At 41.9% G+C, this 26,694-nt stretch overlaps 2 protein-coding genes across 6 annotated transcripts in view; one reads left to right on the top strand and one right to left on the bottom strand.

Annotated features, from left to right (window-relative positions):
• Positions 1 to 7,351, top strand: part of KIF26B (kinesin family member 26B) — a 278,295-nt gene extending 270,944 nt beyond the window's left edge. Inside the window, exon 15 of the mRNA XM_015623243.3 lies at positions 1,352 to 7,351. Coding sequence (XP_015478729.1) covers positions 1,352 to 1,500 — 149 coding nt within the window. The 3' untranslated portion in view covers positions 1,501 to 7,351. The remainder of the gene's footprint in view (positions 1 to 1,351) is intronic.
• An 11,609-nt stretch (positions 7,352 to 18,960) lies between these two features.
• The window catches only part of SMYD3 (SET and MYND domain containing 3), a 405,436-nt gene continuing 397,702 nt past the window's right edge, over positions 18,961 to 26,694 (bottom strand). For all 5 annotated transcript variants that reach the window (XM_015623163.3, XM_033512601.1, XM_033512603.1 and 2 more), the window contains 2 exons: positions 25,309 to 25,417; positions 18,961 to 19,650 (listed from right to left, as the gene is read on the bottom strand). In XM_015623163.3, coding sequence (XP_015478649.1) covers positions 19,549 to 19,650; positions 25,309 to 25,417 — 211 coding nt within the window. In that variant the 3' untranslated portion in view covers positions 18,961 to 19,548. The remainder of the gene's footprint in view (positions 19,651 to 25,308; positions 25,418 to 26,694) is intronic.

Here is a 26,694-nt window from a genome sequence, read left to right as displayed (position 1 = left end):
GGGTAAGCTTTAGATTGACTGTCTTTCAAGACCTAGTTCCTATAATTCTTATTAAATGTTAACAGTAGAACTGAACAATCCTTTCTGCCTGAGAGCTGAATGTTGAAATGGTACAGCATTCTAGTGGTGGATGTTGCCATTGGTAGATTAACATTCACACGTTTCAGTCCACAGCTCCTGAAAACGAGATTTTTTTTTATTTTTTATTTTTGGCCTCAGATCACTCAAACATATGAGCAATATTATAAATCTGCTCTTCTACCACAAAATGACATTGTGGAGCAAACTTGTCCCTTGGCAGTAGTGGGCTTACATGAAAAAGGACATTCACATTCAAATGAAGAAGGACCTCAGCACCTCTAAGGAAAAAAAAACATAAAGAGTACTGTAGTAGTTATACAACAGTTTTTAATAGTAGCAAGCAGCTAAGTTCATATCAAAGACTTCTAGAAAATCCCCACAATGTGCAAAAGTTTATTTAGGTTAAGTGCAAGTGGCAAAAGGAGGCTGGCTGGTGTGTTCCCTTACAAAATCCTAACTCTTCCTTTGACAGCTGTTTTAAGTTGATACCAGATTGGTACATCCTGCAAAACAAGCACACTATAGGTTTCAGAAACACTATAAAGGAAAGGAGTTTAAAAGGACAGTTTTAAAGAGAAAGAGAATTTTCTATGCATTGCTGTCCACTTACTATGTGATGCCTTTGCTTCTAATTTCAATGTGCTAAGTGCAGAAAGCCTGAAAGGTTGCAGAGACCTTAGGAACCAGAAAAGATGGGCAGTGCTGGCTCAGACAATGTATCTCACACTTAGCTTCCATGGAAGCTGCTGGGCACCTGTGTTGGAGGGATTGATGTGTGTGCCTTCCCTTCCCTTGCAGTGGTCTAGTGGGAATCACATGGAATAGGGAGAGGTAGGAGGATAAAGGAGCCTAGAGGTTTATTTTAAATTCCAAGTTCTGAATTCAACAAAGGGATTTCCCTCCCAGGAGAGAGCAGCTATTGAAAGCTCTTTCTGGTCAGCAGAATGGGTGAGAAAGTCACTACATGCTTAGCATTCAACATCTGTTGGAGAATGATGGAGCACAGCAAAGGCATCTGCACTTCTGGTGAGGATGGCAGAGCAGATCACTCCAGAAAGCATCCAGTGCAACTTAAAAGTACTTTTCACTGTGGACAAGCTGCTGTGTCATTTTGATGACCATTAAACAGAACAGGCAACTTTTAAAGACAATGGCAAACATAGGTAATGTTGCACATATATGATGAGTTTGAAGACTTAGCTCTGACTCTCCTACCTGCCATCACTAAGCTTTGTCTGCTTTTCCTATCTGTGTATTTTCTTTCTCACAGTTGATCTGGAGCAGGTATTTGAGTTGGATTCTCTGGAATACTTGGAGGCCCTGGAATGTGTGACTGAGCGTTTGGAAAACCGTGTCAACTTCTGCAAGGCCCATCTCATGATGATCACCTGTTTTGACATCACCTCTAGACGCCGATAAAGTATGAACCTCAAGAGAATTTCAATGCGCATCTCTGCCATCCTCCTTTTCCCTTGCAAACAGCATCCCAAAGACAAAAGAAAGAGGATGAAGGTTGGAGTCAAGTCTCAGCTGTGCGTATGAGAGATTTGCTATATTATACAGAGGAGTAGTATTAAAAAAACAAACAGAACAAGCATGGAAAATGGAGTGAGATACTCTGGAAGGTTGTTGATACTCTTAGCCTAAAAGAGCACTTTGTGGAACCTTTTAAGGACATGTCTGTAAATAAGAACTGCTGGCAGAAGACACTTCTTTCCCTGCATTAGCTGAGGAAGGAGGAAAGGTGGTTGTGGGACTTCCATTGAGAGGTTCATTAAAACAAAACCTACCCAGAAAAACTGATCAAGTGCCTTGCAAATCTTTGTTACCCAAACATTTATGTTCATACTTTATTGTGTACAGATGGTGCTAGTCAAGAAAAGAAAAAGGAAAAAAAAAAAACAAATACACTTTTGAAATGTATTTACAGCTTGTTTTTCTCTTGGTGTTTTCTCCTATTTCAGACTTGCTGTTTCTAAGTAACTTGTGTTTGTAGAGATATTTCCTAATCAGTACAACATATAAATAAATGTTAATTGTCTTTTCTTGTTACCAGAGTAAGGCCACTCAAAGAGAAATTCAGCTTTCCCAGATGACACAAACATATTTCTAGCAGAGAGTAAGGTTTGTTTAAATGCTTTTCTGTACTCTCTTATATACTGGAGAACACCATCATTTTCCCAGCCTTTATGGTTTTGCAGTGTGTGAGAGAGAAGTGACATTACTGTGAAGTAAATATCTTTTCGATTTGATCCAACCCCCATAACTTGTTTTCTTCTTCATATATGTTTTGCTTTGTACTGGCTGGAGTTATGAATAAGGAAGTACTTTTATCCTAACCCTTTTTTCTGGTGCTAGTAACGTGCTGGAAAATTGTCCTCTCGCTAAGGGTTCTCATGTTCATCAGTCCAAAAATGAGTGATTTATTCTTTCTTGGGACTATGAGTGATCAAATTTAGCTCTGCCTCTTTACGACACATACCACTGCGAAATGTGTTTCGTCAGCTTCTGATTCCTGGCCCAGTGTGTCCATACTCACAGATGTACCTGAGAAGTACAGGCTCTGCTCAGCTCAGCACATTTGGAAATAAAGAAAATTAGTAGATACAGCACTTTAAGCATGATGGCTGTGGCATCCTTTACTAGTGCTGAAGCCATGGCAAAATTCACATTGACATCAAAAGGACAAAGGTCTGCAGCTCCATGCACATCCAGTTATTCTACTAGTTGGCCCCTTTATCTACAAAACAATATGTGGGAAGGAACATTCTTTGTATTTCATAAACAAATGTACCAAACCTGCATTTTAATTACATATGAACATTAGAATTACAAAGAATTACTTTGTTGAATTAGGTTTCTTATTCCTCTATACTGAAATAAGCACATTCACAAAAATTCCTCTCTCACATAGATTTGTGTTACCCTCCTCTTGTCTATGAGGAAATAAGAGTCTCTTTTAATATACTCAAAATGTGTCAATTAACTACTGTAATTAAGTGCAACTCTTTTTACCTGCACCATCATATCAATGCTGTCTTACAACACCCCAAGCAGCAAGTCCCAATGGAAAAATAATACTGGTAGATTTTTTAGTGGTTAGTGAACAGAAAAGTTTTTTTAAAAGGTAGAAGTAACATTTGTATAATTTTATTTTCTTTTAGTGCTCTGCAACTTTTAATAACAAATCTTACTCACTCTATTACCCTTGTCACTGGATTTTGTAGAAAATTCTACTTAAAATCTATAGGATTATTTGGAAAGGAAAAAAAGTCCTGTGTGAAAGTCACTTTCTAGTCTGTTCCACAGCAATTTCCTATCATGAAATTTACATTCTAAGGAAGTATTAAAAACATATCCATTTTTCCCTCAAAGAAAAAAACCAAAACCAACCAACTCAGAAAATCCCCCCCAAACCATGCAATTTAACTGTCTTTCTTCTCTTTATAGCAATTTCAGTAGCAGTTACTATGTATTGGTTCTTTGGAGGCCATCTTTTCTCTGCAGAGCCCCATGGATTGAGTACAGCTGCAGAGAGCCAAGGAAATCCTCCCTGCACACAGCTCATGACTTACACAGGAGTGGTGATGTTTCTATAAATCAAGTGGACACATTTCGGAGCTGTTGTAAAATACCTATTGCATATAATATCCCTCACCCTCATGAACTCAATTATTCATTGACTCTGGATTTGGTGCTTTTGTAGATTAGGAGGCATTTTTTATGGTTAGGCATACCTAACCATCATTTTAAAGAGTAAGAGCATATGTTCACCCTGTTTATCATGATGGACAAAAATTGATCCCTGAAACCAAATTGATTACACCAAGGATGAATTTTGCATACTAAAACATATACGCTAATTGAGCAGAATCACAGTACTTATAAATATTTTATTCCTGATGACCTAATCAGAGTAGCTGTTAACTCCCATAATATACTAGTATTCATATTCTAAAATCCATATGCATTCTTGACTTTCTGTCATTTCATTTCAGAATTTGCCAATATGTTTTTGAGAACTGTGATAGCTTAATACAAAATAAGGAATGATAAATTTGTGGAGATGTGACATGATAAAACTTTTTCTTCTTGAAAACAGCTTTTTACTTCAGAATTTATATTATTGTAGTTCAAGTATTTGCAAAACACATAAATCAAAGCATTCAGGACCTTATGAAAGTAAGTTTGCAGTAGCCAGCATTTTAGAGAAGACACATACACTTCTGCAAGTCATCCAGGAAGTCCCATTCTTTAAGGCATTGCCAGCATAGTGCTGTTTTTATGCTGATTTTTTAAAAGGCATCATGTTGCCCAAAATACACAAGAGCAACATGAATGTAATGCCTCATCATTTTCACATTCAGAAATCAATCTTATTTCCCTGGAACAGCTTTAGTAGGGAACAGCACTGTTAATGTAATTAGGTTTGAAGGTTAATTCTTTGTTTGCACGTGCCACAGGAGATCACAGCTCTAAATTGTCAGGCTGTGAGATGACTGTGGAACACCAGCACTGCTCCACATCCCCACCAGCACCTGGGGCACTTCCTGACAACTCCTGCTCTTGGCATACACAAACCTTATTCATACAAGGGACAGGAGTTGCTCTATAACCATAAAATCAAGTGTAACCATAGGCTGGAGACTTGGGCTTCAAGACCATGGATTCAGATGTCCTTGTGCTCTGAAGGGTGTGGGAGAGCCCTAATTCCTGGTACATTTGTCACACGTCTTTTCTTTTGCCATATATGCCTGGCATTTGCTTCAAAACAATTCTTTGCCAATTCATTCAGAACCAAGTAATCCAAACTATTACTTTACAGAAAGACAAGGAAGGAAACTAATGCTCTCCTTTCTTAGGTTTTCTTCTCATCTCACCTGCTCTGATAAAACTGAGGCACAATTGCATTAAGAATCAGAAGAATTATGACAGAGTAAACCCAGTTGTGAGGAAAATACATCCACTTGCAATTTTTTTGGGTATTTACTGTTAGTTATATAGTAGAAGTTCATACATGCTACTGTTATGTATTTAACACCGCCTCATTTTGTGTAAGGACACAGGACTATTGCTGAACATATATCTTCGATCCAGTCTCAGAAGACCCACTGCCATAAATCCTAGCTTCTGAAACTTTCAGGTCCATAAAATAGTAACTGGTACCAAGCAATGGCATGATCCTCTGACACGATTCTTAGTGAAAGCTGCATAAAATATATGAAAAGGGATCAAAGATACACACTGGCATTTTTTTCTTTTATCTCTAAATGTGGCAATTATAGAGGCTGAAAGCTGGGACTGATGCTGGGAGTAATACACACCAAATCCCATGTTTGCTCACAGGGCATAGTCAGTCAGTCTTGAAGTGTGGGTTTTACTTTTTCACTTTTTTCATTTATCTCAATAATATGGCTTGTCTTAAAGTAGGGACCTGTGGCATGGAATTCAAATGTGATGACAGCTGAAAAATATAGACTCTTTTACAAAAATCACCTTTTACAGATGTTTGTGATTTTACCGCATCTTTTTTAATGAGCTAAAAATCATTGTAGAAACAGAAGTTGTATGTGCATGGATAAATACGCATGCACACAGCCTGGGTTGGCATTGCTGCAGGGAAGTGGCAGAGCTGCTCACAAATGGCAACACTGCCACTCCCCTTCCTTCCTCCACCCAGTGCCTGCCTACAAAACCATTCCCCTTGCACTCACCTGGATGAAGTTAACTTATGCCACACTATAGGCAAAACTTATACTTGAAACTCTTTCAAGGGCTTCTTTAAAAGGTTCTTTCTTAACCGGATTCTTCAGCCAACGTAGCCAAATTGCTGCAGTTCCCATGTAGATGAATTAATCCTGATGTCCTCATGGTCTGTGTTTTGTAACTCCACAGGCTTTTGCATTGGCAACACACAGCAGTTTTTGAAGACACAAGGCTGGCTGTTGCTAGCTATCCTAAGATTTGTAAGAGGTTTCCAAATAACCATAGCAAACAAAACTGTGAATCATTTGTCAATGCAAAGTTAATAATCTCTCTCTCTTGCATTTATTGTGCGCTCATCCCAGGGTTATCTGAGCTTCCATACCTGTTCCTGGAAATAATAAACCATTTTATTATTGTCTTTATCTTTTCTTCTTTCTCCTTCTCAAGCAACCTTTCAAAACAAGAAAATAATTAATTTTCCCTTGAAAATGTAGCACCCTTTTGCCACCAAATTCACGAACAGCAGTCCCATGCTCACTTATGCAAACTTTTGAAGCTCACAAAAGGCATGATGATTCTTCAAAGAATGGAGGTGCTAAAAGTGTAATAGGAGCATTCAGTAGCATTCAGCTATAGTATTTCAATACTATATATATATATACTCAGCTATAGTATTTCAAACTACCTTCCAACCCTCCTGGACTGGAAATAAAACACAACCCAAACTATCTTACTTTGAGTGGTCCTACTTAAGTATTGAGCAAACTTTATAATAATGGTAATAAATTGGTGCTTGAGGCAGTTTCAGCTATATTACATATTCTCTATATACTATAGATATGGATGTATTCACCCTCTTTATTGTATATGTATGTGTGTGAGTATTTACATGTAGCACACATACATATATGTTTTATGTATGCATAGATACTAACTTTTCTACATTTTACTTCTTGCCCTCCCATAGCTGAAACTGCTGGTTACTAACATCCACATCCACATCCACATCATATTCTATGTATGAAGGATATAATTTATTTGTAAACTCAGGATGTTCTTGTTTTATAGAGTTGCTTGTATTTTATAATTTATTTACACATCATGGTTGGAAATGCTTATCTAAGTGCTATGCATTGAAGTGTATGTTTGCTAAATCCATTTCACTCTGTCCGTGGCAATGTTCTTTCTCATTATAATAGTCATATAAAATAGGGCTAAGGAGAAGAGAAACTGATAGATATGGAACTTATTCTGGTCCCATCATTGGGCAATTCCAGAGGAAGATGTACCAGTAGTATATATATATAATCAACTAAATTTTATGGTGAAAAAAGGAGAAAGAACAGCATGAGGACAAGTTCAAAATGTGGAAAGTCACAGCCATTTCCAAGTTTGTCGACAAATGCATTGAACCTTTTGCCATTAAAATTGTAAAGTTTATTGTTTGCTGGCTAAAAAATATCCCTTTTGTGGTATCTGAGGTGTGAAACATTGTCAAAAATATGATGTCTGGAAAAAAAACAAACTATAGTGGCATTAAATGTTTACTTTTATCTTACCAATATATCGGCCTCCTCCTCCTGACTCTTTCAATTTAGATAAGAGCATTTAATGGTATTTCATACCAGATAATGCTTTTGACCAACAAGAGGATGTGGTATCGTAACAGTGAAAGTGAGCAAGAGAGCAAGATCAAAGCTGAAAATAAAATTACCAAAACAGTTCTATCAAATAAGTATTACTTGTTACTGAGAAGCAAATTCACCAGAAAACAGTAAGGAATTGCAGGGTTTGGTACCAATGACAGAAATACTACAAGCAAGCAGAGCAGCATTTACTTCTCCCTGCTGCTGTCCAGAAACACAGAGAAAACACAGACCTGAAATGGTCAGGCTTTTACATAAGCTGGTTCTGCATATACACAGAGTATGCTCTTTTACATCTGTGCGTAGGGGAAAAATCTGAGACCAAACAAATATAATATATATCTATAATATAATATAAAAGATTTATTCATAAGTATTTTTTTATCACCTTTAGCAGTTGTGTCACATTTCCCTTGGCCACCATGGGAGTGATAAAAAATTTGTGTCCATTACTCAAGACATTTTTCTCTCTTGGAGAGGCACTGCTGGCAGGTTCAGCTGCTACTGAGGTGTGCACAATATCTGCTTGCCTTCAGCTCATGTTTGTGGCGTTCCCTGTCGATAACTAAGACAGCACCTTGCATGCAGGACAAGATGTGAATGAGCTCTCTGGGAAAATCTCACATGCCCACCAACACCTGGATAAGCCCCGATAAGGACACTGAGCTCCTCCCACTGGAAGAAAATCACAGATGTTATTTCCTGTGAGAGAGATCAAAAAAAACCCCATATAATTCAAAACATCCTTTAAGACACATCATCTGCTGGCAGATGATTTTCTCATATTCCTTACTCTAGGAGGGGCATGTTAGGCTGTTAGGCATTAAATATCTGGTTAACAGTTGGATGAGAATTTAATAAGGTCCTTTCTTCTATCTTATTATAATACAGCAGAGTGGCAGATCTAGCAGTCACAGTGTCAGGGAATGCAGCTGTTTATGGTGACCTCTTTTAAAGGAAAAATATTGAGGTGGATACAGTGGCAAAAGCTGGCAAAGGTGGTAGGGAGGAGACAGTCTCTTCCTTTCCCCTCTTAGAGCAGCAAGCCCTGTGCCACCTCAATTGTTGCCCCAGGCTGGTGAATTTGCATGCTGTGCCTCTCCACAGTAGCTGTAAATGAAGATAAACAGCCATTTCTTTAGTCTGTGGGCCGTTCAGAATGGCTCTGATTTGCTCTAAAGAGCTAAAAGGCTTATTGCCTTCTTTTGAGGTAATTTATCTTCATTGCTGTTATCATGCAGCCGCATCAGTATTAAGGAGCCCGAAGTGCCTTACAGAGACAAAAACAGAAAAATGGTTTGTGCAAGTCCTAGACTTTGTCTAAGACAGAACTGATGGTGAGGAGCTTTAGATTAGCTGAATCAATTGGTCAAATCTCTTGGTCAAATCTGAAGCCTTACAGATCTCAATGCCACACACTTCTGATTTGGGGCAAGACAGCAAGGAAAGGTTTCATTCACGGAGTGAATGAAGGCTCACACCTGGCAGAAGTCTGGTGTCCTTATGAGACCTGCTTGAAACTGTTGATACCTCTTGTAGAGTAATGCCCTAGCAATGACCAAGTTTTGTCTTTAAAACTACTGACTTGCCAGACTGAAAATCCGGTTTAGTGTGGAAACCTGACCAAACCCATCTCCTGATGGGCCCCAAATATACTCTCTAGCTATTGGAAAACCAGGAGGTCAGCAACAGCTAAAACATGTTCCTCTCCCACATCCATCTGCAAACCAGGCTCCTAGGAGCTCACCCTCATTTTTGCTGACAGTATCGGCCTGGAAGACACTGAAGAGAGATGAAGGCTAGAAAATTCAGTTCCCAGTCTTTGAGATGCACACAAAGTTAATATTTAGTTGCTCTGAAAAAGGCCATCTGTGGATTTTACGGTTTATGGTAGTTAGTAGTTTTGACAGTTGCCGATCTGGCAGTTTTGGAGGCTGACATCTGCTATTTAACCACTGAGCAAAGCTTTGCTGGCTGTGACCACACAAATGCTTTACATTGCTCAAAGACCACTTTCATAACCTCCAGGAACAAGTAGGTAGCTTGGAGGTCCTGTCCACTCTCAGGAACTACACTGGCAAGTGTTGACTTGGGAAAAGCTTCTAGGCAGCCAAGACCCAGACCATCTCAATGGATGCTTGTCTGGGGAAAAGACCTGCATTCATTTTCATATATGTTTATATGTGTCTTTTCTGTGAACCCTTTTAGCACAGGTTTGGCACCCACGCTTTGCGTCAGATTGTGAGTTTCACGCCAACCAAATGACAGCCAAATGTATTCAGCTGTGTGTGTCTGGCAGATATCCATATTTCCATTTCTATTTCCTAGGAACCCAAGTGCTGCCAGATGCGTTGAGATTATGTGCAGGACTCAAGGCTTGCTGTGGAGAGGAAGTCACACCTCAAGCAATGAGGGACCTTTGTCACTCACTTCAAAAGGAGCAGGGACTGTCCTCGTCCCTTTCTCATCCTTGCCCGTCTCCATTCCCTGAGCGACAGAAAACCAGGAAGGTGGCAGAAAACCCTGACACTTTCCTGTACTTAGTTTGTCAAAAGGTGAATTGCTCCTTGTAGTTACAATATAGAAGGAAGGGGAGCACAAAGCCACCCCGCTCCCTGGGCTGTGCTCAGCAGACTCCTCCCCACCGGCACCCTTGGACACTCCGTGCCGCCCAGCCCAGCCCCTGGCAAACTGCCCCTTGGAGCTTGATTGAAATGAGCTCCTTGGTGGCACTGAGGGAGCAGCAGTGCTCCCACTCACCCTGCCTTTCTGGGCCCACCCGTGCAGAGGGGCTCAGCTCTCTCCCTGTCTGTGCTTTAGCTGGATGCCCAGGGACACAACTGTGGAGAGTTGTGGCAGCTGCCTGGTTTTATTTAAGAGCAAAGCTGCCTGCTGCTGAACCGTATTTGATGGAAACCTCACAGAACCCAGCAAGGGGCACTGAGGGAGCCAAACAAGACACTGTAAACAGCATTTTCTCCTAATTTCTGAGGACAACGGAAGGCATGGCAATTACTGGAATAATGAGCAAGATAACAGCTTGCTCCTGGCCCTGTGGCTGGTGACTCGTGCAGCCTTGGGGGCCGGCGTAGCTCAGGCTCACGCCTGCCCTGAGCCTCCAGACGCTCAAAAAACATTTCTGAAGGTTATATGTAAAGCCATTAAGATGCTGTGAAATCCACAGAAAAGTTTCTGGACAGCCCCATGCTGGGGCATTGCAGACTTTTCACTCATTGAGCCCTTCTTTCTCTCCTGTCAAGGCTGAAAGAAGGGAGTACCCATTCCAGTTTGCTTGACAATCCACATTGTGGTGGCATGAAGTGTCTGCAGAGCAGGTCAGTCACAAACACTTTGCGCACACTAAATAAACCTGTAGCTTAGCAAGAGGGCTTTGTACCTGAAATCTGTGATGGGGGTTGCAGTTCATGTGAGAGTACCAGGGCACTGAAATACTTGCATGGTGAAAAATTTGTTCTGGGACTGATATCTCCACCCAGCAAAAACACCTAGACACCCATGACTCATTTTATGAAATCTTTATTTATTACTCCTCCGAACAATTCCTTGCTTGCTTTTGTGGCATTGCTAATAGATCGCTTTCCCAAATTTTCCACATATTTGCAACACACGATAGCTCAAGATGAAGGTTTCCCAGTTTTTGGGGTAGATTACTGTAGTCATCAGTCAAGGTATGCAAGCCTTCTAGGAGGCTGCTGCAAAGCTATCTGTAGCTTCTTATTAAGGTGCTTTTAAGGCTGTTCTGAACTGGCCATTTTCACCACTATGCATCACACAGACATCAGGACAGTGATGCTGCCTGTGCACAGCCACTTGACACATCCCAGAGAAATGATAGTTCCTCACTTGTCCCTGCAAAGGCACAGGACATGCAATGGCACCAGCTGGACATAGGCCTGCTCAGAGGCACCACTGGATTTTGGGATTCATTTTGTTGTCTCATTGGAAGCAGAAAACCCACTGAAGCTAGGACAGAAAACCAAACAATCCAAACCCTTATAATGTAATAGTTATGTTGAAGCCAGCTATGAAGATTTAGGATGTTATTTCCCCTCCTCAAACAGGGACTTTGAGTAAAACTGACCCTCATGCTAAGCCATTTTGACCTCTTCATAAGCTTACACCATAAAGTGTGGAGGCTGTTATACTGCCTTATCTTGTTGGGATTGTAAACCTTTGAGCTCTAAATTCTATGGCCCTAGAAATTCTTCCTTAGGCAAGATGGAATAGGACGCTCTATTTTTTTTTTAAAGTGCCCAGCGAGGTAACTTGTAGTTAAACCTTTGTTTCAGGCAGGAAAGCTGTAAACCCATTTTACTAAGGAATCCTACACCTGGCCACATCCTGGAAGTTCTTGGCTGCAGGAGCATGCTGGCTGGCCAGGAGCTGGGCCACTCGCTGTGAGGAAATTCATACAGTGCCTGAGGTGTACAGCAGGGCTGAGTGAAGACTGGCACAGGGACACTGGTGCCAAACCTGGCTTCCTCTGCCTGGGACTGTCTGCTGGCCTGAGGCACTCAGGGTTTCACCGTTTTGACCTGGTAAACTGCTTAAGCTTTTTCATGGGAGTTACAGATGGCAGTTGCCATTCAAGATTGCTTGAATACAGAGTGCATTCAAGCCTAATCATAACAAGATTGTCTTTCCTTGGCTGCCTTTTGCAAGCCCCCCTCCATGGGTATCCCAGGTGGCAAAGCCCTGCTCCACAAACTGGTGCTGGCAGCTGAGCCCAAGCCCCTGTAAACTCCCCTTGCAGGGCAGTGCCAGAACAGGCCCAGCTCAGCTGGTACCAGAGAGCAGCAGGCACAAAACAGCTGCCGTGGTCCAGGGCCAATGTAGGAGCTGAAGACTTGTCCTGCTTTACTGTTGTTCTCTGATACTTGTCAAAAGTGAAGCAGAAAGCTAACATTTCCATGCCCCTTCTGAAACTATTGTGTTGTGGCTGGTATTTTCTACAGAGCTTTTTGCTCTCTATTCCCTCTCTCCTCCCCCTGCAACAGGAGTGGGACACTTGATACCTTTTTACAAGGGTAAAACCTTCACAGCTTCAAGGGCAATGGCCCCTGATGAGAGGCTGCATCAGTGACAGAAGAGGACACAAAGTGGGCAGCGAAGAAGGTGGTGGTTTCTCTGCAGCAAGAAGCAGGGAAAAGGGGAGCTCTCTGAGGCTCACAAAGTGCTCACATTGCAGTGTGGGGTGGACTGCCCCAAACAACACCCCAAGGCCCCTTTGTCCTGTACAGAAAGAAACGCAACAAGCTCTGAAGTTGTCTTTGGCACATTGCTGCATTCCCCCACCTGTACAGGAATGGCCTTGCTTAAGGCATCACATCAGGCAGGAGAAAAATCCTTGCCTTTGCCTCCCTCAGCTCCTCATTTGGCTCTGGTCTGAACTGGGGTACCTGCCCAGCTCAGTGCTTGCCTGACAGGTCTCAGTCAAGAGGAAAGACACCGAGGTTAAAGCCTGTCTGGGCCATGGGCTCAATCTCAGCAACTCTGCAGGGTTGCAGAGTTCCAAACCTGTGCTGACTGCAGCTCTGCAGACCAACCAAGCAAACCAGTCTTTCCCCAGTTCACAAGCAGGAAAAGCCCTTCACTCCTGCCATCCAATAATCATAATTTTATGTCACTTAGCAGCAGATTTCAAAGGGCTCTTTCTCAGCAGAAGAAATGTTGGTCTGTCTCCACTATCTTGGAAGGACACGTTTTGCCAAGTCTTTGGATTTTAATGGTAAAACAGTTTCATGGCCTGGGTGTACCAGTTGCTTTACATGGATTGCATAAACTGCTTTGGGGTCCCAATGAAATGAACTTGGACAATGCCCATCTGAAGGATTTTTACTGATTTTCTCATTTGCCAGCTGCAAATAAGACAGCGTCCTTGCCTGGTTGCTGGCAGGCTGCCCCCTCCCAGACTTGGGATCAGCATTCCTCTAGTCTTTGCAGAAAACACAAAATCAGATTTTTGTTTATTTTTCACAAATTATGTAACAGTCCCCAAAGAAAACATTTGGTAATGATAAGTAGTCTTTGTATATCCTCATTACTCTGACCTTTAAAAATATCATTATTTACTGGTGCATTCAGCCACAGATGTTCAGAAATTAACATTCCCAAGTCATTATAAGAATTTTCCTCAATCATCATTTCTGTTAGCATGATGGGGAACATCACTCCCCAGTGACTGTATTCTGATCACAGTCTTATGTGTGGTAGAAGCTGGGTACACAATGTTAATGACATTAGAGAGAACAGAAATCCAGACATTACCAGTACCTCACTGAAGACTCTCCACAGAGCTTGACATGACTTTGACAAGGAGACTGAAGTACAACAAGGGAGAATGGGAAAAGCAGAGGCAAACCCCCAGCAATGATACTCTCAGGCACATGGTCTGACTCTTGGAGATGGTGCTGTGCAGGGCCAGAAGTTGTACTCAATGATTCTTGAGGGTCCCTTCCAGATCAGCTTATTCTGTGCTTCTGTGATCTTTTCTGCTCCAGTTCCCAGACCACCAGTGGTCCCTCAGCTCTATTGCTGCCATTATAGGGAGGGAGAGCAATTCCTCTCCACAGTAGTGTGATGCCTGAAATTCCATCCAAGACTACAACAGCCTTTCCATCCCTCCCTGTAGGCTCCTGCGGTGTGCTGCTGCTGGTGGGAGGGATGGCAGCTCCAGGGCTTTGGGACACACCACCTGGGTGTCTCCAAGGGACAGAACAGGCAGGATCAGACATCTTCTCTACCTGTTCTATTGTGGGATTCTCAGCACCACAAGGAGAGACAGGAACAGGAAGCGTGAGAAATACTTAATTAAAAGGAGCTTCATTAAAAGTAAATAGGTAAGAGCTGCTCAGGATCTGGGGGAAGGGAAGAGTGGTGCTCTGCTAATTTTCTCATCAGACACCCCTCTCTTATTACTGTCTCCTGTCTCCTGCTCTGAAAGTCAAGTGGAATTGTCAAGAGGGATCACCTGTGATTTAAAGTGCAGTTTTCCTTCAAGACGTATGTAAATTTGCCACCTTCCTATTTGGAGCCTCTGGGACTGGGAATCAGAGCTGCTGAATTGGAGGGGCGGAGGAAGAAATCACTGCTCTTTTCTATTCTTGTCAGCCCTACTAGATCAGTCCTCAACTGAAAACAGAGAGCAGAGAGCAGGCTCCTTAGCTGCTGCCTTAGGGCGCAGGTAATGGGACAAACAAGTGGTGCCTGCCCCACCCCAACAGATGGAGGGGAACTTAAGACATAGAAGAGGCCGCGTGGTTATTCTCTTTCTCCTGTCCTGGGGACAAGGAAATTAGAAGACACTCTGGTCTGTCCTGATTTAGTCATCTTTAGAGTTCAAATAAACTCGGGCAGGATGCTTCAGCCCTGCCCTCCTGCCATGAGCCCCATCAGAATTTGGTTAACAAGGAACTGGAGCATCTGAGACTGCTGAAAAGCTTGTTGTGTGTATGCATTTCTGTGCGTGCCTGTCTTGGTGGCTATATAGAGATATGTTTAAAAGAAGGTTAATTGGTCTCCTGGGAACTATAAAGAACCTGTTAGGTTGCTCGGTGTGAGCAGTGACTGTATGAAGCCTAATTACTAAGCCTGAGTTATTCTTTTATATGGGCGGGAGGGAATCTCTAAGGTTCTTATTAAAACCTACAAAAAAGTCTAAAAAGTGATGGAGTTAGAATTGATTTGTCCATGTTGATCAGAAGTGCAGAGCAAATAAAAACATTGAGCTTTCCCCAGGAAATATTACTGGGTATAACAAGGGCCTGGCTTACACATCACTGTTGTGTGGATAAACAGAAACCACTGTGCTAAATAGCAAGAATTGCAAACACAGACTTTCAGGTAAGGTGCACTCCTTTTGCTTAGGGCAATTTTCCTAAGCAGGAATTTTCCTAAGGGAAAATTCACTTGGATATTCTTATAGGGTGCATTCTATAAAACAGCCATAACATACGTATTGTCAGGCTAATTAAATTCATAAAAAAGGAAAGAAGTTTTCTTTGGAAAAATGTACATTGAAAGGAAAGAAAAAATAGTCATCTGAATAAGAATAAAAGAGAAAAGGAAAAAAGGAACTCTGGCTTGGCTTTGGTCTGAAATGAACAAAAGCACTTTGGATTTTCTGAGGGTTCTTTAGATGTTGTTGAAGCTCCATGGGTGGAAACAAAACTTTGTCTATTTGGAGGAGGTACAGCATAGACAGGGGCAGCTCACAGCTCTCTGCCCATGTTTGGTACTCAGCTGTGGAGGAACTCTCACAGAGTAACACCTGCAGTTATGACAACCACAATGATGCCATTCCCACCCACAGACAGCGACAGCAGGGCTGTAACACAGACATGGCCATTGAAGAGTTGCTACAGCTCTGGCACCAATCTGGACATGTTCATGTGAGGCACTTATTGAAAGTATCATAGCCAGTTTCTCTTTCTCTTTCTTTCTCTTTCTTTCTCTCTCTCTTTCTTTCTCTCTTTCTCTCTCTCTCTCTCTCTCTCTCTCTTTCTCTCTCTCTCTCTCCCTTTCCCTTTCCCTTTTTCTTTTCATTTTCCAAGGATGAGCAATAAGGAAACCCAAATATGGATGTCTAACCCTGTCTGATTTGCCCAAGGTCAGACACAATTTCTGATGAAGCAGAGAAGCCATGCCAGAACTCCATGCCCATAATTGTAAGACCTTCCTCCTCCTTCTTGTCTTATGGGAGGTTTAATTCTGATTCAAGGAAAAAAATCCTCATAATTGGCACAACCTCTGTGAAAAATGGAACTCTGCTCATTAAGAGCTTTGCAGTGGCCAGGGACCACTTCAAATATACTGTGTGGGGAAATAGCCTCTGTATTTCAAAAACATGCTCTGTAAAAAAAATAACAAGTTTAAGAAAAGCTCACTTAAAAACCTAGCTATCAGAGAAGAGGATTACAATGAGAAGCAGAAAAAAAGGCTGAGTAGTGGGCGAGTTTTCCTGGCAAAAACCCATGTATGACAGACTTCACACACAGATTGATAGACTCAAAGAGGTCAAAGCTCTAAAAAAACTGGTTTGCTGCATTTTCCCTCACTACTTTTCTTTTATTTTCTACTATGCACTGCACAGTAGTCTGTTTGCCAAAGTCCTGGAGAGTTTTTACTTCCAACATCAGGTCAGCACCCTTGAGTGACATGGGTACAGAGAATTATGCCATGCTTAAAGAAATAACAGAGTTCAGGGAGCTTTCTTTTTTTGTTTAAAACAAATGTTCTGTTCCACTGTAATCAATTATTCTTAGCAAAACTGTATCATTCCCCATGTTTTTTTCCCTGTTCTGCCACTGCTTTTCTTCCAAACACAAAGTGCAATTCTGTTCCCTGAGTGCAGTCTAACATTGTTTTTCCCGGACAAATTTAAGGGAGAGTGACAAAACACAAGTAAGTCAAAATGCATTCTTAAAACTTGAGGCGAATTCAAGTAACTATTGCTTTCCAAAAGGCACCAGAAAAGCCTCCAACCTGAGGGAAGCAAGCAGCAAACCTGCCAGCATTACAGATAATGTTGCAGTCTGCTTCTTTCTGACTTTAGCATCTTTATCTTACCACTAATACCAGCGCCTGAAAAATTTGACAGATATTATTCATGAAAACTAAAACATGATGTCTGTGCAAAGATAACATTACTTGATTTGAAATGAGTGCTTATCTAACGTTGCCTCCTCCCTGGCACCCTTGCTTGCTGCTGCACTTTCAAACCATGCATTCGGGTAAATCCCTCCACAATCACAGACCAGCATTCTCTGCAGAAAATAGACTGGAGCAGGACCACCAGGAGAAAAAAATCTGCCCACAACAACCTCCCCTGCAGCACTGTCAGCCCTGCTGGTGGTGTTAGTGCATGGAAATCTCCAAGGGAAATTGACAAATTTTGGGATGACTGAAAACAACCGCAAAATGTGACTCTTGCCTTGACCAAGCTGAAAGAAGTTCTGCATTAACAGTAATGAATATAAAGTGTGGGTTGTGCCCCCACACCATGGATCCTCCTCAGACCAGCCCAGAGAGAGCCAGGCAGGGCAGGCAAGGCCCCCAGGACCCTGAGCCACAGGCCATCCTGGGGCTGATTCGGTTTCTTGCATTGAGCATTGGGCTGCAGATGTACTTCAGCAGCTCTGCACTCGTGGCAGCACAGCTGCTGCTGTGACACTCCCCAGCCAACAGCACCTCTGTTTTCCATCAGGCTGTCACTGAATGGTTTCCTTTGTACCTTTTCTCTAAGTATCTTCTTAGAGAAGACCACTGCTGGAGAGAAGGCCCCAGCACAGGCAGGTGCTTCAGCTTGCTGTAAAGTGGCTGTCCTCATATGACAGCAGACGACTCTGCCTTTACCCCAACACCTCGGACTGTTGAGGTGTCCTTGTAGCAGAAGCAAACAGGGCTGCAGTTCATACCTTCAGATTAGTCTCCATGCATGAGAGCTTCTGGATGTGGATATCCCGGGATATGCTGCACAAACTAATGCATCACCTGACCTTACACTCTGAAGTCCCCAACATTTGCAAATCTTACTACCAGATATATAAACACGAAATAACATAAGCATTATCTTTACACAAAAATCGCATAAATTCTGATATGCAGTGCCCATTTAAAACCAGAAAATAGGTTTTGAGGACTGGTTGTCCATCAGTACTTTGTCAGAACTCCCAATAAATGCAAAGGTCTGACCTTTTCCCCCAGACAATTTCCTTTTTATAACAGCAGGAAGACCCAACCAAGCAGTGAATTTCTGTGAGGATTACGGCACTTCTTGGGTGGCTGATACGACCTGGCCTCTGGCAGCAAGCCATGATGCATACCCCAGCAGTGCACTGCATTTCAGAGGTTATTGCTTGCACATTACTGCCGGGCAAGCGAACGCTCCAAACGCTGGAACAAATTCAAACGTCTCGAAAGGAGATATCTTCCTCAGCACTGGCATTCGTGTGCCGTGGCGGTAAATTACGCCCAGAGTGTTCATTTTCTTTTTAAATGTGTTCTCATCTTGTAATAATTAATAGTGTCAGGTTACTGGTGTGAAAAAAGCCTGACTTTACAACAACGATGGATTAATGAAGTAACAGTCATGGCTGGAGTAGCAGCAGTAAATTGTTAGAGGAGTGACACACCTGAAGCAATACTTTCAAAGGCCTTAAATTATTTAAGTTTCAATGTCCCTCATAAATATTGGCTTTTGTTAATATTTGTTTCTGTGTTAAAAGTGGAAGTCAACAGCTCTGACAAGAGCAAGTCCTTTGCTGATGAGCATGGGGAAATAGCGTGCCTGTGCTTTCCAAGACATCCTTGTCTTCCCCAGGGATGATAATGTTCATCTGTAGATCTCTGGGCTTCTGTCTTTGGGGATGTGATATTCAAACCCCACAGAATGAGAAAGGTCTAGAAGCCACAGCCCTGAGCTTGCAGGTCCAAACATCTCTTTTTAAAACTAATGAAGTGAGAAGCTCTTGAAACTGGTAAAATGGGGAGAAAGCAGAGTAAGCAATTTCCACTTTTGATAAAATTTTTTATTTAATGCATTTTAAGGTATGAAATGGAAGAAGAAGAGGTACAAAGCCCTGCCTATCTATTGGGAGGGAAGAAAATCTCATTCCTCATTGGGAAACTTATTTGATGTCAAAGAGCACTAGACCAGGCTTCTGGAAACCATACCAAAGGGCAAGGCAAAGGGAAAAAAGCATATTCTTTTAATTTATAATGTGTCTGGCAAGAGATTCCCAATTGCTGGTATAAATTGATATTAAAAATTGATTGCTGATAACAGTGGAATTAGATCACTTTGTAACTGATAAAGACTCTGTATGTATTTCCCAATACTTACAATCAAATAATTAGCTTTTATTAGTTATTGTCAATAAGACTGATGATTCATGACAAAAAATCTTCTGAAAATTACAGGAATTCTGCCAAACACCAACTCAATTCAGTCCACACAGCAAAACCAATAGTAAACTTTTTTGTAAAGCAAATAGGACCTAAAGAAAAGACACTAAGACCTTTGAGAATCTTCACAATGAAATAAAAGCATTTTCTCTGTCCGTGAATGTTTTGTTTCCCAGACTAGAGATTATCCTCACTGTAGTCTCATCATGGCATCACACTCTTCCTTTATTTCCATCAAGACTTTCATCAGGCTGTGATCAGTCCCATGGGTCACCTTCATAATGCTATAGGCCTTTAAGAAAGAACAGAAAGGGACATGTTACTCATTGTGCAGACCATGCAGAGGGGCTGGGCCCTGGAGCAGGGTGGGATATAAATTCTGGTCCTCAAGTGGCTGGCACCTGGGGGCTTGAATTTGTGACATGGCTGAAATAGGAATGAGGCATCCCAATGATTTATCTCTGACCAAGAAGGAGGCACTGACACATTATTCTTAGGTGTTAAAAACCACAAATATGTTGCACAACTGGATGTTTGGAATAGCAGAGAGATACTTCTCCACTTTTGAGACATGAAGGCCATCTCAAGATTGGTCAACTACAACACCCAAGGTTTTGATACACTATTTAAAAGATGACTGTGATGTTCATGATGTTAGGAGCCTGAAAGTCCTGTAAAAATAGAAATGGATTTAATGCTTAACCCATGGAATAAAGTACCTTAACTCTATCAGGAGCAACTATACATAGCATCAAACAAAAGAGTACATTAATAGTTTCACTGTGAAAAGGCATGGAGGGAAATAGGTCTTTGCTGCTTTTCCCAGAGATTATTCTCTGTATGTGCTTGTCACCTTCTACTGCTGGGCTAATTTACTCTTGCTGATATTGCCTGCAGTGTTGCTGATTTCCTGCCACTGACATGTCTGCAATGCTCTTTGCCCAGCTCGTGTTTAGATCATCATTTTTCATATGGCATTTCTGCTTCTTCTATTAAATTCCTCCTGAAAGGAGGGAAGTCCTAGATGGAAGCTGATTCAGCATTTCTGAAGATAGAACAAGGGAGCTAGTAGTGTACAGGCAGGAGGAAAAATCACAGATTTTTCATCGTCCTAAACTGAAGAATTGCAAAAAACTAAATACAGCCTGTGTTTCAAAAGGTTCCTTGTCCAGTTAGCTGACAAAATTCAGCTAAATTTGATTTGAATTGAAGAAAAAGTATGTTTTGTTGAGGAAGTGGCCTCATTTAAATTGGATAGATAAAAATAAATATATATTTTTGTGGAATGAATTAAAGCCTACTTCCAAATTATAGAGACTGGCAAGCATATGGAAATTCCAGCACAGTTCATTTTTGCTTCAAATTCACTAATTCTTAAAATAGGGAAGCAGCAAAAGACTGAAAGAACAAGTTGAAATATCAGTCAAAACTACCCATAGTGAGCAAGGAGCTCTAAAAAGAGTCAAATATGTTTTAAGCTACCACAATGACTTACTACTAAATGAAAAAATATACTCAGTTAAAAAGAATGATGGAAATACTTTAATCACTTTAGAAATGGCAAAGAAACGTGAAACAAAATCAGAAATACAATTTTTTTTAACATGCAGCTGCACTGATGCTAACTAGGAGGGGAGAGGATCACTCTAGAGCAAAGTGGCTGACTGAATTGGCCCTGGATCCTGACACAATGGTGCACACTTGCATGCCCTGTCCCAGAAAGCTGATTTATTGTGAATGATGTATGCTAAGAGCTGCACATCAGGATACATCTGAGTGATAGTCCTGAAGCAGCTGACCTGGATCTTCAGCCCCACTACAGGATAGAGGTCAGGCTCATAGTGATAGACTTGGACCCTGACACCCTGAGATGCACAGCCAGAGATGTCTGTATAGATATACCTCCATTAAAAGCCACTAATCCTTAATATCAAACTTAATCTTGAGTTAATGCTACCATTTCTGCCTTTCTCCCACCTCCAACATTTTCTTTCCACTTCTTTTCTTTCCTAAGTATGTCAGACAAAATCATTCAGTCTTTATCCTTTTGTTTCCTTGGAGGAAATAAATAATTCTTATGCAATGTACCATCTCACACACTGCTGTACAAGTCAGAACCAGTTGCATCCAAGTTAGAACAGCCATGACTTGTGTAATCCCTAAATTCAACTGCTATTAGCTTATGTACCTGTTTTGGTAAAGGTCAGTGCAAAACTGGGGATAATTTCAGCTCCAGTGCAAGGAATTGTTTTACTGGACAGAAGTAGGAACACGTGGGCTCTCTGCCCACTCCCTGCTCTCCTCCATCCCACAGCTCACCCAGCAGAGCTGAGGTGAGCAGATTCACGTGCTCTGCATGGTCTCCCTCAACAGAGCAAGTCTGATTATGAAAAGCTACAAGGTAGGCCACGGTGTCATCAGCCACACCCTGTCTCCCTTAAGAGCATAAATCCCATTAGATCAGAGGTAGGGCTGCTGCTCCATGAATGAGGAGCAGTGCAGGCGTTCGTGCCTGATTTTGTGTGGGGATGGGACCCATGGCCATGGCTGAGGGGAACCCTGGCAGATGCAGGATGGCACAGCTCTGTCACATGGAAAGCAGGGAGCAAACAGCCATGTGCCAGAGTGGCACAAAGTCTGGGCTAGTATTTCAGAGGAAGTATCTGTGGTTTTCTGTCTCTTGATTGAAGGGGACAAGTTGTTAAAGCAGGCACAGAAATACTATCAACAACAGCTGGGAAACAATACAGTGTTTGAAGCAAGCACCTACAGAAGTGATTTCTTCAGTGTTCCTGTGAGACCTGGGAAGGATTTTACCCAAATTCCTATGCTTTTTGCCTCCACAACGGGGATTTCTAAAGAAGGGAAGTTGTACATTACCTGTTGTAGGTGGTCATGAGACAAGACAGCTGTACATCAGCTCATGTGGGACAAAAGTACTCTCATGACCATGCCATGTCAGGCTCTTCAAATTGTTTTTTAGAGTGGGCTCCAATTCCTGTCTTTTGCTGACAAATGCTTTCCAGATCTATAATTCAATCTGTTCTCTATTATGTCTTTCATATATTTGTATATAAATTTTAAAATAAACCAGGGGGTGCCTTCAGTTTTTATTCCAGAAGAGTATTGCCTCTCTGTAAAACTTCTATTTCAAAATCTAGCAAATAAGATTCTGCATGGCCCAATATAAGTTTAGGGGGTGATTTCTTTCTAATGGGCAACATAAAGCCCTCCACGTTATTTAAGCCTTCTTTTGGGGGTGCAGGGCAGAGAGCTAAACCCATAGGGCCCCAAGAGCAAGGTGGTTATGATCATGATTCATTTTTCTGTGGCACAGAGAGCAGCAGTGAGGGCTGGGCTGCAGAGCCAAGTGTGAAGATCTGCTGGTCTTAACAGACAATGTATCTGCTGCAGAGAGGCTGTCAATCCCCAGCAGCTCTGAGGCTGTGCCTGATTAAACAGGATTTATATGTGAGGTGAATTCCACTCAGATCCCAATTCCTCTGCACCTTCCATATCCTTCTTCTTAATGCCACAGTGAAATTAGTCTGACGAGGGTTCCAACAGGGTGCTGCTATTCAGTGTCAGAGTGTATTAAGAAGAGTAATGAAGCAGAGAAGGTAATCGAGTTTCTGCTCTGAGCATGTGGCATGCTCTGTTGACACATCTAATCACAAAGGGGCAAATTCTGTTCTCATATAACTCTAGGACATTATCTGAGTAATATTAGGAATCACATCCTTTAGTCACAACAAACTGGGAATTACACCTTCCTCTAATTTGTTCCGGTGTAGACAGCAAGGAAGTGAATCAGTTGCAGAGCTCATCTGAAGAAGTTACATGGAGAAACAGGATGACAAGAAGCTTTTCCTCCTCTCCCAGGGAGTGGGAGTTCAGTCTCTCCTTGTCCCAAGGAGTTTCACCCCACTTGGGTGAAAGAGGGGAGGCTGGATAGGGAATAGGCAAAGAAAGCCATGACAGGATTCTACACCTCAGTTGTAAAGCACTTACTGTGCCCTTGTGGAGCAAGGCTAGGAGCCTTTCTTAGAGACTCACTGAAGTATGATGCAGAAGGGCAAGCAGCACCTTAATGTCCCTTTGCAGAGAACGAGGAGGTCAAGCCTGGAAAAGGTTTCTGTGTTAGGCATTGCTCAGTTTCCAAAGGATCATAGATCATTGCAATCTGGCTTGTAATGGGCAGCTTCTTCAGCAAGAACGTATAAATCCCCATTGCAATGTCCACCTTCACTGACTAGCAGTGTTCATTTGTCTCTAGGGGAATTCACTCCAGTTTAATCTAAAGCAGTACCACATTAGAAATGCAATTAGAACAATGCCTGTTGATAAAATCGTAGCAGTGTCAATGAAAACAGAAGCTCCTCTGACTGGAGTCTCATTCCACTGCTAAAAGAGAAAGTCTGAATGTTTGGAAATTATAGATATTTTGGGGGAAAGAGCAGAGGGATTACCTGGCACATGACAGATATATGACATACTTCTGAATAATGCATAAAAATAGAATTTATTACTCTTCTGTCTGCTTTATAATGATTGAAATTGGCTATAATTTAAGTAAAATATATCAAGTGAAGATATAAGTTTTACCAAGACTTAGTAAGAGTGGCATCATATTAAATACTAATTTATTACTTCAACATATGAAAGTTATCAGTAATTCAGCCTGCATCATAAATCATGTAAAAGATTAATAAGATATTAAAACCAAAGAGATATCAGGGTTGAAGAAAAGGTTAAGTACAAAATACTAATACCTAGAGAGCAATTCTGATACTATCTTTATAGGAGACCTGGTCAGGAGTGGAAAAGCACCTCTCCCCCGCCTGCAGTGGAGACACCCATCCCCTTCTATCCCAAGCAGCTGGCCTAACTCTTTGCCACAAATCACTTCATATAGCATGGACATTAATCAAAGGGAATGTAGAGCCAAATTCTTCACTTCTTTCCAACACTGGTGCCAGAAACTGGGCCTGCTCCTGCCCAGCAGATACAGGCAAGTAGCTGGGCCAGGTGGCTTTGGGCAGCACACGTCAAAGGCAACAAGGAGCTGTGTCAGGAACTGGAGGTGAGTGGAGACAGGGACAGGGAACCACATGGAGCATGTAGTGTCCTCAGGGCAAGCTGATCACTGGACAATCAGTAACATAAGAGAATAAAACCTTTTTGAGGGAAACCAGAGGCAGCACATCTTCCAGGGGGAGCAAAGCACCCTAGCAGTGATTGAGGGCTTGAGATGGGATGCAAGATTCTACATCCTGAGGACATGTTGCACATGGAAAGGGATTATTTAATATATTTAAGATTATACTAACAGCAATATAACAGTAGGACAAATAAGAGCCTGAGGTACAAGGAAATTAATATAAAAGTCAGCTCAGGTACAAGAGGGATGACTTAAAGCTGAAATGTAACTAACAAAGCATAGCTGCAAGACCAGATCAAAGATGATGAACGATAAGAAATATGAGGGATCAAGAAACATGCCTGTTGATTTCATTGTGGCTCACAATAAAATAAAAGACCAAGTTTTCCAGCCTGAAATCAAACAGCCTGATAGGGAATAAGGAGGGTAGAAACTGCAGCTCTCCTCCTGGCCCTATGTTTTCAGTGTTCTCAGAATTATTTTGTTATGGGAATAAGGAACATATGAAGCACTGAGATAATTTTATCTCTTCAGATCTAATAGTAATTTTTCATCCAGGCACCTCTGAGCTACCAAACTATAATTAGCTGTGACTGATGCTGGAGAACGTCAGTGCCTGAAATGCTGTGCTGGGCAAGAGTGACCCATCACCACACCCAGCTGCAGCCTGGGGGAAACACCACTGATTGAAGTGGTGTGGAGTATCCAAAGGCATGAGGGGGGAGTCACACAGCAGTTTTGTGGGAAGCAAGGGAGGAGGATGGAGAAAAACTATTTCACCATACTGACCTGTTTCAAGGTTTCCAGTGCCTGAGGAAACATGCCTTGACTGTACTGCAGTTTGCCCACTCGCATCAGCTGGACAGCTCTCAGTGGATGGAAACCAGGGTAATATATGCTGTAGAGAAAGAGGAGGAAACTGTGTCACTGTCAGCTCTCACCTTCACAGTCACTGCCTCTGCGGAGAGCTATTAGGGTGGGACTGCAAAGTCATTGTGAATGTTAATAAGGTACTCAGAGAAAATTAGCTGCAATACTGAGAAGCATGAAATACTGAGGGGAATTAGCAAATTATTACTCTCCATCCCAGAGGAATGCCTTTAACATTATCCTGTTAGAAAGTGACAGGAGCGGGATTATTTAATTTGCTACTGTTGGATAATACAATAGCATTTACTGTACTTAGTGTTGCAGACAGAGGTCCTTGACAATCTCAGGTCTCTGGAGAGGCATAATTTTAAGAGGAAGCTTCATCAGGGAACCCAGTCCTGGATTGTCCAAGATGAAGGAGTGGGACTGCAGTGAAAGCAGGTATGCAAGTGTCATTACCACTGCTTCTGAGGGTTTGATGCTGCTCCCTATTGCATAAACAGAGCAGGTTCTGCACATTAAAGGAAACATCTGACTTGTCTTGTTCATCTACACAAGGTATCTGCTAGTATGAGGATACATTCCTGTCCTTAATTAAGTTCACAGAAGCAGAGGTTCTATTTAAAAAAAAACAGAATGAGGCTTTCTTTTTTCTAGGAAGTAGGTGGAGAGTGGTGTCATCATTAATTGCTCTCAAGATGCTCTTGAAATGTTCATGGTGGCTGCTCCACATTTTTAAATTCCACTGGCCCTTGGCTCATCATATGTGGATTTGCATGCCAGCCCTATGTTCTGGATGTGCAGATCATGCTATTTTGAAAAAGCAACTTGGGGGCTGCACAAAGCCATGGATGTAACTTGCCTGGAACTGGCCATCAGGAAACATGAGGTAAAGGGACACACTTGGAAGTTAAGTTACTTATGAAAGACCTTATATATATTTTTGACTAACTATCCCAGAATCACAGAATAGTTAGGGTTGGAAGAGATGCTGGAGATCACCCAGTCCAACCCTCCTGTCAAGGCAGGGTCACCTAGAGCAGGTAACAAGGGAACTCATCCAGGTGGGTTTTGAATGTCTCCAGATGGAGAATCTATGACTTCCTCGGGTGGCCTGTTCCAGTGCTCTGCCAACTTCAGTGGAAAGAAGTTCTTCCTTATGTTTTATTCTATGGCCAGTGCTCCTTACCCTCTCAATGGGCACCACTGAAAAGAGTTTGGCACCATGCTCTTGGCACCCTCCTTTGAGAGGTTTAAATGCATTAATGAGATCCTTCTCAGTCTTCTCCAGACTGAACAGGCCCA

This window comes from Parus major, chromosome 3 (assembly GCF_001522545.3).
Source record: "Parus major isolate Abel chromosome 3, Parus_major1.1, whole genome shotgun sequence".
Taxonomy (NCBI): domain Eukaryota; kingdom Metazoa; phylum Chordata; class Aves; order Passeriformes; family Paridae; genus Parus; species Parus major.
The sequence above is the reverse complement of the archived record's forward strand: the minus strand, read 5'-3'. Positions and strand labels throughout refer to the sequence as shown.